At 39.9% G+C, this 17,702-nt stretch overlaps 1 protein-coding gene across 13 annotated transcripts in view; it reads right to left on the bottom strand.

The window, feature by feature from the left end:
* Positions 1 to 17,702, bottom strand: part of FIGN (fidgetin, microtubule severing factor) — a 385,491-nt gene that overhangs the window by 92,154 nt on the left and 275,635 nt on the right. For 3 of the 13 annotated variants that reach the window (XM_084524065.1, XM_084524053.1, XM_084524064.1), the window contains exons 1-2: positions 9,117 to 9,709; positions 8,142 to 8,311 (exon numbers count right to left, since the gene is read on the bottom strand). The exons of 5 other annotated variants lie outside the window; for them this stretch is intronic. Coding sequence is in view for 1 of the 8 variants with exons in the window: in XM_084524064.1 (XP_084380190.1) it covers positions 8,142 to 8,166 (25 nt within the window). In the remaining 7 variants the exon portion in view is untranslated. Of the gene's footprint in view, positions 1 to 1,460; positions 1,585 to 5,130; positions 5,217 to 6,016; positions 6,415 to 8,141; positions 8,312 to 9,116; positions 9,710 to 17,702 lie in introns of those variants that run through there. 5 more of the 13 variants (XM_084524062.1, XM_084524055.1, XM_084524061.1 and 2 more) reach the window with 4 other exon arrangements.

Genomic DNA, 17,702 nt, shown 5'->3' with positions numbered 1-17,702 from the left:
AAAAAAAAGATTTTGCAAATTAAGTGTACATTCAGCTAAATAGCTAGCAAATTTACACGCTCCTTCCATATTAAAAATAATTGAGTTTTGCTAGCTTAAACCCAGCAGCTTTCTGACTGCATGGTGATATGCAGTTCACCTATTGTCACAGGTGAGTTTAACCCTATCTTCTTTCATAAAAACAAAACAAAACAAAAAAAAACACCATTATTTTCATTTTGAATTCCTCTATTTAATCATATATATTACTTGCAAAGTAAGTTTAAAGCTCTTCATTAAACTTATGTATTTTAAATAAAACAATTTCATAGAGATTGAAGGAAGAGATTCATAAAAAATATATGGTCCAAACAGACTTTGCATGCAACAGCACTGAACTATACTTTTAGAGCTGCAAAAGGAAACAGAATTGTATTCATTTACCAAGAATGTATTTCTACAGTACTGTATATAGTGATGTGGTCCACAAATGCCAACAACAAGGGGCTGAAAATAGGATCAATTCTTTTCCTTCTCAGAAACAATCTTGTAAGCATCTGAGTTCCCAAAGACATAAAAGAATAGTTACTTTTCTGAGATCTTTTGATATCGCTCTTCATGGTGGAGCTATCCATGAGTGATGGGAGAAATCTCTTTTGAAAGTAAATGGTGCACCTTCAAGTGTGTTCAGATACATCTTTGCTGTTCCTTTCTGTGTTTCTCAAGTTTTACTTGAAAAGGATGCTTGATTTTTTAAATTTTGGTTTAGGTATCACAATGGGATACCTTATATCAGTCAGTGCTGGCAAACTTTATTCTTCCAGCACAGAATCTAGCTGTTTCTTTCTGTGTCAACACAGGAGGCTAAAGTAATCAGATAGGTCTAAAGAAGACAGGGGACGTTAACCTGTGCTTTCTCAGAATCTATGATGAGTATGTTCCTACTTTCAACGTGACCACGCTGAGCTGTAAGGTATATAAATAGCTACTTTTCATCTAAAAGCACAGCTATCACAGAAGCTTGCATAGCAGGGCTATCAGTTCATAATATTTAAAATGTCAATATTGATACTATTGTCAGGAATTCATCATTTCTGCATATAACTTTATCCTTCCCATCCACCCTCTGCTGTCACTCAGTAACATAAAGTAATTGTAGGCTCTTCCCCTCACCATGTCTCCAGAAGAAACACACACACTGTAACATCTGTTGTGCTGTATAGGAATATCTCTGCAGCAGCATAGTTCTCATAGTTTTATTAAGTGATAATTCAAGCTCACTATATAAATGCTTTTTATTAATGACTTGCTTGCATGATAGAACAGAGGAGACAGAAGGAGGAAAAACCTCTCAGAGGAAAATAGGGATGTTATTTGCAACATATTAAAAGGCAAATCAAATAGCAGTTGCTCTAAATAAATTGGGGGGAGGGGGATGGGGGACTTGAATGAGAACATGAAGACACATTACTGCCACAAACCTCTGTAATCCACCAGTTCCAGCCCCTTCTCACATCTCCTCTCAATATTCATTTTCAATTTCCATTCAGATTAGCAGGAGTTACACAAGCAAGCATTCATGTGCCCCTTAAGTATTTTATGAAACTGAAGATGAGAAACAAAAAGTTTAATTATGACCCATACCAGAGAATCATTCATTCAGACCATGCTTAATTAGATGTGAGACAGCTATCTTAGATCATGAAGTTGGACCACAGTATGCTCTTATTCCAAATAAAATACAGATTACTGAAACCAATTTACCATTACCAAACTATAACCAGCATGACACATGCACACACACAAAAAAAAAGCCACACAAATAATCATAAATAATACAGAAAACAAACCCTTTGCTTTAACAGAGTGCATGTCACATTAAAAGTATAATAGGAAAGCGTTAAAAATGGATAACAAAAGTCCAAGCAATACACAATTTCCAAATGTGGAGAAAAAATGGACTTGCATCACCAAAGTTTGCTAACGGATCAAAGTAATGTCCGCACTTTTCTCCACATGACTTTCAAGATACCTGAAATTTAACTAAATATACTAGCAATAGCTGTTCTATACTTTAAAAGAACAGAAAAACTATTTCCTCAATAACAGCTAAATAATATGACTAGTAATTGCTATTTCAGTGTTTCATGGCACATATGACTACACACTTAATAGCATATTATAAAAAATAAAAAAAGCACCAAGTGACATAACAATCATCTGTAGATGCATTATTTTTAATTATAAGTGAGACAGATTAAACTTTTTTTTTTTCAAATGCAGAAAAACAGTTTAAAGAACAAAAAGTTTTATTCCATTATTTAAATATAATAACATGAAGCTATTCTTTCCATTGTACAGATACAATAGCCATTGTACCAAGGAGTGTTGCTTACATGATTAAACAGGTAGTTCGGTATTATGATATGTTTGACAGGTAGCGTTACCAACACGGTAGGAGCAGACATACAATATTGTTATTACCATACTGTGTGTGTCGATACCTCATAGCAATATAACTCAGCAAACGAGAAGCATGAGCTCCACATTTTCATCACAGCAGATGACTCTGCGTGCTCTAATCAGCGGTGCTCTCTGCAGATTACACCTCCTCGGATCCTTCCCCTTCTCCCACTGACCTGTCAAAGCCCCATCTCCCTCCCGGTTTCTCAAGACTCGGGTAACCAAGACTGACCAACTATTTCTCTTTCGATTTTACCCTTGCTTGTCACACAGCTAGACCAACATCAACAGGTATTTAGAAGCAATAGCAGTGAAGTCCACTCGTATTTACAAGGTTGCTGCAAATACAAATTATCTTCAGAGAAACATAATACATATACACGTACCCTCTTTAACATGCTGATCAGGGGGGTGGCAGGTACAATTATTAAAGGACTGAAAGCCTTAGATTTCCTTTGACCTCCATTACAGCCTAGGACTCTCTGCTCCTTGAAGGATAAGATTGTATTTGTCGAACCTATGGTAACATATTGCAAGTGGATTTTCTCTGTTCTTCTCTATTAGCTATCGTCCTTTAAAGGAAAGCAGTTTCAGTAAAGGAGATGTATATGCTGCTGAGATTCAGAGATCTTTTATTTTCTTTATTTATTATTTTTTTAAATAAAAATAGAATGATTCTAAGGATTTTTTCATGCTTGCATTTCTCACACACTCTATAAAAATATCATTGACATAGGGTGAAAAGGTCACATGCCTTGTAGAAATGGAGCCAAATGCTCCGGTAAGGTTTTTCACCTGGAAAATATCCTTATATCTAATTCTATTTATTGGAATTTTTTATTATTATTTTAGCAACAAAAAAACTCCAGGCCCTTTCCCAGCCTAGAGTTCCCCGAAGTGGTCTTTCCCATAAGGAAGATAAGTTTTCACTTAGAGGATAGCATCTCTAGCAGCAAGAGTTTAATACTCTGCAACAATATCAGGGATACGCAATCCTGAATTTACAGCTGTTCAAATTACTTTTATAGCTATACTGTTCATTTTGGATCAGATGCTTATCTAAAATTCCATATATTTTGGTAGCCATAATATCTGATTTTAAACAGCTTCCAATAAACCAAAGAACAGTACTAAAAAAAACAAACCTAAAAAAAACACACACACACACAAAGCCACCGTGGGACAGATTCTGGGAACTGTAAATCTCTGCAGCTCTTTAAAGCTAACCCATTTTATACCAGCTAAGGATTGAGCCCAATATGCACAATTCCACTTCAAAGTTGAACTTTTTTTTTTTCCACAAGCACAGTGTTTTGCCTCTCATATGTTCTGCTAATAGCAAATAAGAATTTCTTTATTTTATTTATCCCAAATTATTTCTATACTTATTTTATGCCTTTTGTTATCAATGACTTAAGAGGGGGGAAAAGTGCTGATTGATCAATTAATCAAGCTTTATTGACATGCTATATTTTTCAATATTTCATAAATGTCTGCAGAACAATTTCCTCCAATCATAAGATCAATGAATCAATGTAAAACCCCAGTAATTAAATTTATCAACTCGATATCAATACATCTGGCACTTTATGAAAGTATTATGTGAAGTTTGTTCTCTTAAGGGATATATTGATTCGGGGCAAAGAGCCAAATATTTCTATTATTAGATCTGGGAATGCTAGATCAAAACTCAGTCTATTATAAACAACATACAAATGTTTCATATACAGAGATCTTATGCAGATTCTGTACCATTAAACCCACTCCTAACAAGCAGATAAGCCTATTAATTGATGATTAAGACTACAGGAAGATCAGTCATTACGTTCAATGCTTCTTGTATGCATTCATTGAACAAACATATTGACGGGAAGCGTACAAAATCATTTTCCTCTAGAATTTATATTTTAAAAAAGGAGGAGACCATCTAAACAAAAGCAGATTATAAACCTTATTCGTGCAGTATAAAATAGCCTCGATTAATCAATTAAAATTTGAACCTAAAGCTTTGCAGTCTGAAACAGATTATCACGTCTCTCTCCATCACATACAGCACTATTATTAATTAAAAGATGAACAGTAAAGCCTAAAGATGACATATCTGATAAAGAGCAATGTTAAAAAAAAAAAGAAACAAAACCAGCATCCAAACATTTTTACACTTCAAAGGACTAGTATACAAACTATTCTGAAATACACGTTTTATTACTGTCCCTTACTGTGATGTGTAAGCAAGAAGGGCACAAAAGTTCATGAAGAGCTATTTCATCAGTCATAAGAAAATGAGTAGTAGGCTCTTTATAATGAGGAAAAAATTCCACTTAAACAAAAAAAAAAAAAAAGTTTTAAGGATAAAAGAACAGTTAATGACATCAGACTGTCATTTGTTCTTGTGAACTGTATGATGAAGAGATCAATAACAATACAATCTTCATATTTTCTAAAATGCTGCTGGAATAAGAGAGCAGATACACGTGTTTTCACAGATGTTCCAATAAATAAAAAACAATTTGACTGTGAACAGCAAGTATCTTATTATGAAGGGGGAAATAACAACAAAAACCCCAATCCCGCCAGATTCATGTAGGAGTCACATCCTGTTACAAACATCAAACAACAATGAGCCTTTATTACCACGCTATGATTCCTTCATTTCAAACATGATTAATTAGCAAGTATTACACTCACCAAAACTCCCACCACGCTGCTGTTTGTTGCCTATTTGCAAATGGGTCTCTATCAAGTATCCATAAGTATTAGTCTCATTTGTGACACTGAAGAAAAGAAGTCAAAGCATCCTGCTTTAAGGAAGACTTCCCTCATACCTTAGCGGAAAAAAAAAAAAAAAAAAAAAAAAAAAAAAGGGAAAACACACACACACAAACCAAACCCCTCTCTTTCATTCAGTTGGAGGGAATCCCTGATAATCCAAACACAAACTTCATGCAAAATGAAAAACTTTTCTAAAAAGTCACTAAACAATTATAATGACTGAAAATAAACACAGACGAGGGAAAAGATCAGGTTAGACTTTGTTTTGGTCTTTTCTGTCCTGAAACCTCGCTTTATATACAATTTGAAAAACTCTGCTTCTCTTGAGAAAGAAAGTATGGTTCACATGTCAAAAATGGAAACAAAAAGAGGATGAGGAGGAGAAGACACACTTAGCAGGACTCATAACATGTTTTAAGCTGTGCAAACAGATGTCTCCAAACGTACCCTCATTTGCAATAAACATTACTTTGGCAGTAAACAAAAGTTTGCTTCATGAGGAGGAGAGGTGAAATCGACATTAAAAATACAGGAGGAGAAACAAGACTGAGATGAGAGGAAAAAAAAAAAAAGGTATCTGAGATTGCCTCCTCAGACTGAACACTATAAATACCATCACAAAAACAACTATGGAAAAAGGCTCAATTTGAAAGCAACAGATGTATTCCTGAGCAAGAAAATACCCCTGATGAAATAACGCACAAGCATACAGAAAGGATCTTTAAAACTACGAACACAGATGCATGCATGGCAAAGGTAAAGTTTCAACATGAAAATAAAAATTAGGTGGAAGATCCGATACCTCCTTGGTTTACCAGCTCTGTATCACAGATACTTGATGATTTTGTCACGCCCTGAGCGGAGTCATTTTTAAGTGCAAATCGGTCCTACTCTCTCCAGCTTTTTCAATTTTATAAATTTGGGATCAAAAACATCAAAGCAGCTTCCACTTCAGACCTAACTTTTAGAGGATCAATGTGACAAGTCATTGCTTGATAGATGTTTCTCTTGATAAACGACTTGTTCAAAAGAGACATTGTAGCTTTCATTTCCTGACCACAACACACTTTTAATTTGCAACAGCAGAGCTGCTGGAGTGTGACTAGTTCCCACTTTCCAGCCCTTCAGGATTGTGGCACTGTCAGGCCACATACACGGGCAAAACAAAAACTCAGGCAGAGGTGCATCCCCAGCAAGAATTGCAGCGAAACTTTTCCTCAGAAAAGAGCCCCGTTACGTCTGATTTCTCTAAAGAGTGGGCTTTGAACCCCCCTCCCCACCACCTCCAACCCCTAACATTTTAGGGAATGCGGAGGGAAGCGAGGAGAAACCATATCTGGCAATATATACTTAAGTGCCATAGTATATATACCGCTGCCTGATACTACCATGTTTATTACACGTATATATATTACCGCTACTGTAATTATTATTATTATCTGGGAATCACATTTAACAGTCCAAACCGTCCACACCATCCAATTTCAGCTCTCAGCATACTGTCCGATTCCCGATTTAAAATTTATAAATGTAATATCCTCCTCATCACAAGCAGCAGTCCAATCTGCTCTGAATATATATTACAGCTTTAACATCACAGAGGGAAATCTCCCATCTGGCAATCACATTCGCTCCAACAGCTCTAGGAAGAAAAAAAAAAAAAAAATGTTCCGCTCTCGCTCGCTCGCTCTCCTCCTTAAAACATTTCTCAGGGCAAATTATGTGCATCTAAAATAAACAGTCGCCTTATTGATCGCTTCAAAGTCAACAAGTTCTAAATGCAAAATGCAATCAGATCATTCCCATCGTATAGCACCCAGGATATGTTTAGCAATATAGTCACCTACAACACCAAAATAGTGTACATTGTGCAACTGCTCTCTCAATCTCTTTCTTGCATTCAGATATGTTATTACGAGAGATCATCAGCCACACAAGCCAGACCTCCCCTTATCCCAAACCACACACACACACACACACACACACTCTCTCTCTCTCTCCTAGGGTCTCTCCCCATCCTTATTTGTTGCTACCACACGCTATTAAAAGTGGACGTACCCCCTTTTTGGTTGCACAAAACAGACTAATAGTCGCTTCTGTTGTTAGTTCTTTAGTCTTAATTGCATACCTAGAGGTGCATCTCCTGCACCACTAGGAGACCTATTGAAATTCCCCATGCTCCATTTTATCTGACTTTTTTGGAGGAGGGGGCGGCGTGGGGGGCTGGAGAGTGACCGTTAAAATGAAGCCAGTTTCAGCACCTGATTATTTCATTCTGCTACACGTTCAGAACAGAGCAGTGGGAACCAGACACTTGTAAACTGAGCATGAAATACCACTTATTAAACAGTATTAAACAGTCAGCCACAACACTGGGTTTGTTTGTTTACATGCAAAACATTCCCCCCACCCCACATCAGTTAAAACCTCTAGCAGATGATTACGCTGAAAGTAAAAGAGGGAAAAGCAGCCAGAGTTCGAGTAAATAATCAAAAATAATAACAACAATAATTAGTTTGCAAAAGGAAAAAATGCATTTCAGGCATGTATGCATGACTATGTAGACATATAGGTGCATATATTCATAGCTACGCAATTGCCCCTTCTCCAGTCACCGAGTTTTACTAATTTACATACCATTGGAGTTCAGTGGTGTATACAGTGCACTGTGAGTAACATGCAACTTTAGGTTTTACAACTGAGATCAATACAATAGACAAAACTAATGCTATAATCAAAGCAGAAATGATAAACAAATGATAGCAAGAGAAAAAAATGCTTATATATACACGAGTGAAAATATACTACTAAACATTAGGTATTTATTACAAAATATTTGCATGCAGAGTCCTCAGTGCGTTATCATGCCATTTAAATTTGTCTTTGCTATTTAGATGCAAAGGAAGTAGATCCCAAAACAGACATACCATAAACACTGGTGCTACTGATCATTTCTTGCTGGCAGCACAAAAAGCTGAATTGGATTTTTCACAAGCAGGAATTCCAAAGGTTGCTTTTCATTAAAGCCACTTTTCCTCTCAGCTATCAAATGTCACTGCCTTGAAACGTGGGCCCTTTCGTCAGGTATTCATTTAACCTACATGCATATAATTAAGTGGGAAAGCAACATCAACAAAAAGGGGATCTCAGATCACAAGAGAAGAAAGAAAGGGGGAAAAAAAGCACATGACCAGGAATGCAAGTCCATGTCAATTTCACTCACTCCCATTGAAACTAACAAGAGCTCCAGGGAGGATAGTAATAGGATCAGTGGATTGTATATACCATTAAATTATACATCTTTCTCTCCCTTCCGAGCCAACAATACGCCCACCACGCTGTACCCCCTCCAAGATGATGTGCTTACATTTTACTGCAACAGCTCCTCTGACATATCCGTGCCCCCCCAGCCGAGACACAGCAATTTAAACCCAACTTTTGTTTTGCGAGCTTCTTATTTGCACTTATTTGCTCCGAAGTTACTTGTCTCAAAGTCCAGCCCCGCGTTCCCGGCAGTTTATTATTTTTAATGCAACTTGAAAATAAATCCAATTAGGAGGAGGAGGTGGGGAGGGAGCTTGCGATCGCCAACTCTTAATCTGCCTACTATTGTTGGCAATGATCAAGGAGGAAAAACCATGCACTGCGATTGTATAGCTGGACTTTCCAGACTACGATTAGGAAAGCAGAGCGGAGTATTTAACATCAAAAAACGACCGCGAATTAGACAAAATACTTCGGGCACGAGCGGGCGCTTAAAAAATACACGGCTGTCTCAGAGAGCTTTGAGATTAAATAAAATTTAAACCGGTGGTAGGAACACCGAAGGAAAAAAAAAAAAAAAAAAAAAAAAAAAAGAGGGAGAGAGAGAGAGAGAGAGAGGGAAAGAGAGATCCTCTTACCTGGAGATTTGGTACGAGCACCCGATAGGTTAGAGTAGCATCGATCCGATGTGTTTGCTGATGAATGGGGGCTCGGGTTAAGTGAAGGTGCCTATGATTTGAAATCATTCCAAGTTTTTGAAGGGAAGACTGACTGCAGCCTCTGCCATGTTGGAATTTCAAACCCAAAACAGCTGCTTTGCAAGGAGCCAGCATGCCAGCAGCTGGACGCCTGCGCAGAGCGCCGCCGAGCCAAATTCAAATCACTTTCACGCGAAGAGCCAAAGATCAGTTTTCAAAGGGGGAGCGGCGCGGGGGGCGGGGGCGCTCCGCGGTCCTGCGCGCCGGGGCCGCCGCTTCCCGCGGGGGGCTGCGGGACGGCCGCGCCGCCGCCTCGCTCCCGCTCCCCGCGGCGGCGGGACGGGGGCTGCCGGCTGCCGGCTCGCGGCGGGGCTCCCTCCGGGCGCGGCGGCGCTCGGCGGCCCGGAGGAGGGCCGGGGCCTAGCGGCGGCCCGCGGCCGCGGGGCAGGCGGGCAGGGAGCCGGCGGCGGAGGTCGCCCGCCCGCCCCGCTCCGCCGCGGCCGCCTCGGGCCGGGGCCGGAGCCGGGGGGGAGCCCGGCCCGGCCTGCGCGGCTCCCCCCCCGCCCCGCCGCCCGGCCTCTGCGCCGCGGAGCCGGGTGTCGCCGGCCGCCACCGCCTCCCTCCCGAGGAAAATGGCCGGGGCGAGGTGCCCCGGCGCCGGCGGGCTGGTCCCGGCTGGGGCGGCGGCCAGCGCCGCGCGGGCTCGCGCTGCCCCCGCGCCTTTCCCCGGGAGATCCGGCGGCTGCCCGCGGGGGCTCGGCGGCGAGCGGCCGCGGCGAGACGTTCCCGGTAGCCGGCAATGGCTGAGGGGCCCCGGCAGCCACACCTCCCTCTGCCCGCGCGGCCCCGGCCCCAGCTCCGGCTACGGCTCGGCGGGGGAAGCCGCCCCGGCCCGCAGCTGCCGGGGACTCCCCTCGCCTGAGAGGAATTCCCCGGGGGGCTCTTGGACGGGGCTCCCCAGCCTCGTCGTGCCGGCAGGGAAGGCGTGAAGTGGCCAGGCAGCACGAATTGGGCCCTCCCTCTCACACACCGGCTGTGCTCTCTGGCAAACGGGTCTTCTACGGCTCACCCCGCCGAGGCCCGCCGCTGGGCCCACTACATGGGGGCACCCTGCCCGGCCAGGGCACCCCACGCTCCTACACACGGCCGCGACTGCATCGGTCGGAAAGGGGCCGAGGGCTGCACGAGAGGCTCACCACATTCCTGGCTTTGCACCACAAGCAGCTTTCAGGGCTTCATCTAACGAGGGGCCGTGCCATGCTGTCTGGGTGCAGCAGGTGGGCTCTGGGATGCAGTTCTCCTAGACCCTCACTGCCTCTCCTCTTGGTCCTGCTGAGGCATTAAGGATGCCTGGGAAGGGTGTCTATCCATCCTGGATGTGGAAGAGCTGTATTACGTTTTCTTAGGAAGACGTGCTAGGAGTATGTGTTGTGGAGGAGGCAAAGGAGACCAGTTGCAGGGGATTAGCACCTGGAGGAATGGGAATGGGCTGGTCAACAGGCTGGTTTTCTTGAAAGTAATACAGTAGGCCTAAAGAAAGCTCAGTAGTTGCCAGTAGAAGCTGCTGTGAGCTGTCTCAGCCGCTCCTTATTCTACCAGGTAACATAAGAGGAAAACTGCGCAGGAAGCCCTGATTGATGTGGTCCATGAAGCTATTCAGTCAAGTCAAAATGATTTTCAATAGCTGAAGACTCTTCTGGGAGACCAGGGCTCTCCAGGTGACAAATCTGTGCCTAGGGATTGGAAAGGAAAGGAAAGGAAAGGACATAGCAACATGGTTAGAAAAACTCCTGATTATTGAGGATACTGAAGATGTTTCTGGCTCACATGGGGTATCACTGGGGTCGCTACATGATGAAAGTGTTGCTAGTGCAATGACAAGGTGTCCTTAAGCAAGGAGATGCTTCTAGAGTGGTACAGTTTATACTGTTGAAACTGCTTTTGTTTCCCATTATGTCCTCCCCCCCCCCCAAAAAAAAAAAAAAATACATGTGAAAACACAATTCAACCGAGTATTGGCATATATAGAGATACGTTCAGAACGTGCAGCTTTGACCAACATAACGATAGTAACAGAAGTCTATAGAAATCACTTTGAGGCATCCTCCCAGAGCAGCCAGCAGACAAGAACCCACACACCGTGGCCCTGCCTGCAGTGTGCTCTTCAGACGGCTTTCCCTTGCCCTTCACAGTGGGCAAGCAGTGGGCCCTGGGTCTGGAGCAACCTGTTACCAGTACAGCTGGCCACTTGTCCTCCCTTCTGCAACAGCTTGTGGCTATTAAGTGGCAGCTTTGGCATCAACACAAGGAAGTAACAGTTCCAAATGCAGGTAACACATCAGTAGCTTCTGGTGTTCACTCATTTGACCAAAGTACACATATACTTTGTAGTCTCTGATGCTGAAATGTGCAGAGCAGCATATTGCCTCTGCCAGTGTTGCCAGCACTGAAAATAAGAAGTCATGATCCCAAGGTCATGAGATTAGGCTAAAAATCAGACCATTAAACATAAAAAATGATTCTTTTTGTCTTTGCTCTTTTATACATTAGGGTTTCTTTTCCCATTTTTCCCCCCAAACCATGACTGTATACTTTTTTCCTCAATTTAAAGATGAGTTTTTTACACAATTGCAGAGCTCCACAACTTGTAGTTGTATGAAAACAACAGCAACTCTCATAAGGCATAGAGTGTCAAAATTATTAGATGAGCACCAGTGCTTTTGAAATTTTCTCACCAGTGAAGAATACACTTATCAATCTTGGTATTGCATTAAACCTCAGTATTTTCATTTTATATACCTGTATTTTTCTTCCCTTAAGGCTTCTCATGCCACATTAAAATAGCCGGAGTTGAAACAATAGCCATGCAGTATATGTTTGTATGGGTTGACATTCATCTCTATGCAGAAGGTCAGCATAAGGCTGACGTACCACATTAAGTCCTTATTTTGAGCTCTGAATTAGGCTGAAGTGAAGGCCTTGTTCAGCTCATCAGTACGTGGATGAATTCCACTCTTTGTTTAAAATGCCACCAAACAGTCCTTATCCTTTTGAAAGGGAAATTCTCACAGACTTTCAAACTGGGAATGTTACTTTGAGCCTATTTCAAGACCCAGGTGAAACGTTCACGATGAAATTCAAAACCACATGAAACTTGCCTGGCTTCAGGTTTTGTTACAAACTCCAAACTCAGACCAGGCTCCTTGAAAGGTTCGCAGACCTTTTCAGCAAATCTAGATTAATAACATTTAAACAATTTGAATTGTGAAAGCAAAACAAAATAACCAAAAATCCCAGAAAAGAAAAAAAAAAAAAAAAAAGAACAGCATCTAACAATGCTACCACATCAGTTCTCCCAGCAATGCTGACACGATACATGCATTGTAGCTACTACATAGTGTATCTTGTAAAGGTTTTTAAGAGCTATAATGTAAATAACAGTGTTCTGTGAAATAGTCTTTACATTAAGTACATGGATTTTGTTTGTATATGAGAGTAAGCTTTCCAAGTTCAACAGGGTCTGTGCTCCCCTCATACACTGGCAGTGCAGACTGTCAGGGCTGGGTCTCCCACCTGCTTTGCTCCATCTGTGTGGGGAAATCCCTTCATTCTGCCACTGCTGGACATCTCATGGGACAAGTGTAGCTATAATTGTCTGCCAGGATGAGCTGCAATAAATGACCCACAAGTGTTCTTTTATTGGAGGTGTAGTCATTTGTGAACATATAAACAAACTATCATCATCTTTTGTTAGGAGTACAAAATTTTCAAGAGGTCAGGCAACCCAAATCAGATATTTCAACTCCCTGAGCAGCTGAAGTGGCTCCAGATCCCATGTCCTGACACATTTCCAGAATGCGCATGGTAGTACAGACCTTCACAGGCCTCTCTCATCAGATGGGAAATGCTACCTCATCTCTCTGGTTTGGTCAGTCACAGAAACCTTTCTCTTTAGCTAGAGGTTCAGTCTGTTCCCCAGAAGAATCACACTGCTGCCTTTTTGAGTGTCAGCTTGAGCATGATGGCTGCTTCAGCTTGCTGGAGCTGAGAATCCCAAGAAGCAATGACACCTGCATGGACCTTAAAATATGTGCAAAAGTGGATTAGAAGGAGCTGTCTCTTTCTTGCATATAGGCAAATAACATCTTGTTGAATTGATGTCCTAAAAAAGCCCTATAGCAAACAATGGGACGATGGTCAAACACAGAGAGAGAATGCATTATAAATTTCCACAAAATGTTACACATTGCTTCCAGGTTATTCCCAGGCAGCTGCAAGGGATGAATTCCTCCCCATTATACTGCTGTCCTGCGCTGTTTGACTGGAGCTTCAAACATGACCAAGTCCTAGGTTACAGACTAAGCCAGGAACACGTAATTTCTTCTTTGACTCTTTCAGCACACAGCATGCCAGCTAAGGTACTAACAGGTACTAATATCACAAAAACAAACAAACAAAAAAAAAAAAACCAACAAAAAAAAAACTGTAGGCCATACTAAATATTACTTCTGCCTGTGTCTGAAATTAAAAGATTTGTGTAGATCACCTTTGTCTGCCAATGTCCATAGTGACTTCTTGCATTTTTGCTGTGCTGATCTAAGAAAACAAAAACAAAAACAAACAAACAAACAAACAAACAAAAAAAACACTGTAAAAGATGTAACTATTGGGGGTTAGTTTCTGGGGTTTTGCAGTATAGCATTTCCAATATTTTTGTTCTCTTGTTTATTCATTTCCAAGTCCATGGAATGGGGACTGAGTCCCCTTGATTTCACTGAGATTTTGAGCCAGAACCTTTATTGGTCATTTTTGGTTGTTTTGTTATTTGATGCTTTTGGCATCACAAAGCTATTGGTCTCTAAAGTCACTTCAATTTTCCATTTTAGTCCTAGAGGACAAATTGTTCACAATATCCAACAAAAATATTCATTTAGCAAGTGCCCTGTGTAACACAACAATATATAGATGTTTGTCATATAAACATCTGACAAGACCTATACCTTCTGGCATTTCTTGAATTTTGAGTGCTTAATATTTTTACTTTGGTAGCAAGTGCATTTTTTAAACAATTTCTCTTTCTCTCTCTCTCTCTCTTTTTTTTTTTTTTTTTTTTTTTTTTTTTTAAGCAAACTTTAATACAGAAAGTCCCTTCTGGAGAACTAGAGGAAGGAGTTGAACATTTTTAGAGTTTTTGTTGACCACCTTCCTTTATTTTTCATTGTGTTATTTATTAACTGGATAAGAACCATACTAATCCCTGCCATTTGCCTTAACAGATATATTCATGTGTTGTTTTAATCATTTGAAATAGCATATTCCCAGTTAAATTAGAGGAAGGTGAGCTGACCACTCAAGACCAGCAGGCTGCAGAAACATTGAACCATGACAACGGGCTACCAAGGCTCAGGAATGACAGTTGCACACCTATTATTTCTCTTTTTCTTGTCTCTAAATCCTTACAAATATTATCTTTGTCTTGGTCTCTCATTCCATATCTCAATCACAATCCTTCCCGTTTGCTCCCATATCTAGTACCAGTCTCACTCACAAGTCCTTCTCCTAAACCACATTTTATGACCTTTGACTTGTGCATTTTTCCAGTGCACAAACACATTTTCCTTTTTTTTTTCCTCTTCCTTGATGGTCTCCCTCTTCTGCATTCCAGTCAAGCCGATTCTTATTCCATGTTGTCCGGTGATTTGCAGGAAGAAGGCCAGGAACATCTGATAGACACCTTTATTCTCTTTGTATTTAGCACCACTGGCAACTGAAAAGAGAAATCTGAGAGCAAATCCTGCTCAGATCTGCAAGCCCCGGGAAAGAATATATCCACTGCAGACAGAATCTTTGAAGAAGCTAGTAAATGAAATATGCAAACAATTTTGCAGAGGATCAGGTTTCTCCAGACTGAGTAAGACCTTCATAGGATGATGTAGGAGGAATATTCCCTTCCCAAGCTTTGAGTCCCACTATAAGCAAGTAGTCAACAAAATATTTCAAAAATTTCTTAACAGAAGCAATACAGATTTTCCCTCAGTGCACTCTGAGAAACAGCTGACCATATGTGCTGAAAGTTTTGAAAAAATAGCCCAAGGCAGATATTTGGCATGAAAATTGCTGCCCAGTGGTCTATGCTTGACAAAGCTATAAGCAACTGGAAAAATGTTCTTATAATGAAGCCTCGACTCAAAGCATCCCTCTGTTAGAGCCTACAATTAATGATTACCAATAACAAAAATGTATTTTGCTTAATGTTTAATATGTAATGACTCAACTTACTCAGTCCCTAGAAAGAAAAAAAAAACAACACTTTGTTTTGGAAAGTGAAAAGGTGAAAATTAAATAATCACATACTTGCAGAATTACAGCTAATGTCATTTTTTTTCCGAAGCACTCTATATGTTCTTCTCAGAAATATCTTGTATACCATCTCCAATGCACATTATAAGGTCTCCCATTTACTTGACAAGTGTAATTAACTTTGGAATCAAAGAAAAGAAAAATATTTAGCAGAACACTAAAATTACTCAAAATCACACATGCACAAAAAAAAAAAAAAAAAAAAAGTTTGCCTTATAAAATACATGCTACAGATTCTGCATGTCTGATAAAATACCCACAGGACTTTATTTACTGATGTTTTAGGAGTAGATTTTTACTTTTTTTTTTTTTTTTTTTTTTTTTTGTCTGTTTTTGGATGAGTAAAGGTTCCTTTAGTCTTAGACAAACGCCTTGCTCTAAGTAACACTCGTACACCATGGTATTGATATTTGCAGAATAGAATTCCTTTTACAGTAAAATTAAGACAATGTGTATGACTTATTGCTTTAAACATTGTCTTTAGTGTTGATGTGGGTGCATTTAAGTCATGAAACAACATTACCAATCTATCTTGACAGTCATCTCTAAACGTTTTCATTATCTAAAGCTTATCAAGCTAGTGAAACATCTGTATCCATTCTATCCAGGGATTTATCTTTAGGAATGTCATGTTTATGAGCATTAATCAAATATCCAAAATAAAGAACCTTTCCAGCATGCAAAAGTAGCAATGTATCAGACAAGTACACTTTGCTTACTTTACTTTTTTTTTTTTTAAGAAGAAAAATTAAAAACAAAACAAAACAATTCAGACTTCAAACATCTCTGTTCAGATAATAGGAGCAACTTCTACATGTGACATTCTTCCAAAACAAGAAAAATATTGTCTCACTTAGGAGACAAATAAGTTAATGAAGTAAATTAATACAGTTGGGTTTAGTTCTACCAATGAGAATATCCTTCCTCACTGCCTGTAATGTAATAAATAAATCTTGCTAACTTGTACTTTTCTTCTAACTTCCTTAGAAAGTTCAAATTTGCTAAATGCATAGTGTTGACTGCAATCAACAAGGCACTTAAGTATGTGCTTAATTTTGTGCACATGAGTAATCACATTAAAGTAAATGGAACTCAAATGCTCAAAGTTAAGCACACACTTAAGTGCTCTGCTGGATCAGGGCCAGGGCATGACAACTTGCAGGTCATCTTACTGCATAGAAAGAGATCACAAACCTTAAATGTGCTGTAGAAAGCTCCTCCACACTTCACATCAACAGTACCAAATGCAAGGACAAAAATACGGTAATAAGTAGCTGCTGCATTCTTTTCTTCCACTACAATTCACTAAACTGGCAGTGGTAGTTACGATATAGCAAATTACCAATACAATAAATTCTCTTAATAGAGAATAAAATTACAATTTATTTTAAAGATCATCGTTTGTAATTCTATTCTCATAAGACCATTAGACACATGGGTCTTTTTAATTTTAAAAGACCTGCTAATAGTTCTCACACAAGAATTTATTCAAGACCTTGACCTTAAATTGATAAAATTGCAGAGCTTAATCAGAATTAAAGATGAGTCAAAGTACTGTACAATATTATCATGGGGGTCAACATAGCCCTTCAGCAGCCATGCAGAGGATGCTGTTAGTACCACAATATTGGGTATCTAAGGTTCTGATTCTGGGAATCTAAGATTCTGCATTAAATGCTTATACAAAATGTTTTTTACCAGTTATTGTACTGAAGAGGTGTGCAGGGGAAGTTATTGATGTTTCTTCTTACCATGCAACTGAAAGGACTGAAGTTTTTTTCTAAGCATCTTTTCAACTCAATCTAAGCTTTTCAATTCAAAATAAAACTATATATCCACAGTACTACATACTTCAATATTTAATGTTCTGGCTAAATAATGGTTCAGCACTTCTTCAGGTTCTGTTTCTTTCTTCAGTAAGAAGAAACCAGTATTTATTTATTTATTTAGAATTAGAAACTGCATTTTGGATACAATTTTGTCTGACTGATGTCAATATTCAGATATAGGGAGCTTCTGTGTTTTTCCAGCACATAAGTTTCTTCACAAAAATTAGCAGGGTGAAACAGCAAGTAAGGACACATTGCCAAGTCTGGTTTTGTACCTATCCATAAAGTAGTGTTCACACTTTTGATGACTGTGAATGTCCTTCTCTCTCTCTTTTTC

Source organism: Aythya ferina, assembly GCF_964211825.1.
Source record: "Aythya ferina genome assembly, chromosome: 6".
In the NCBI taxonomy this organism is placed as follows: Eukaryota; Metazoa; Chordata; class Aves; order Anseriformes; family Anatidae; genus Aythya; species Aythya ferina.
This window is presented reverse-complemented; position numbering and strand designations above follow the sequence as displayed.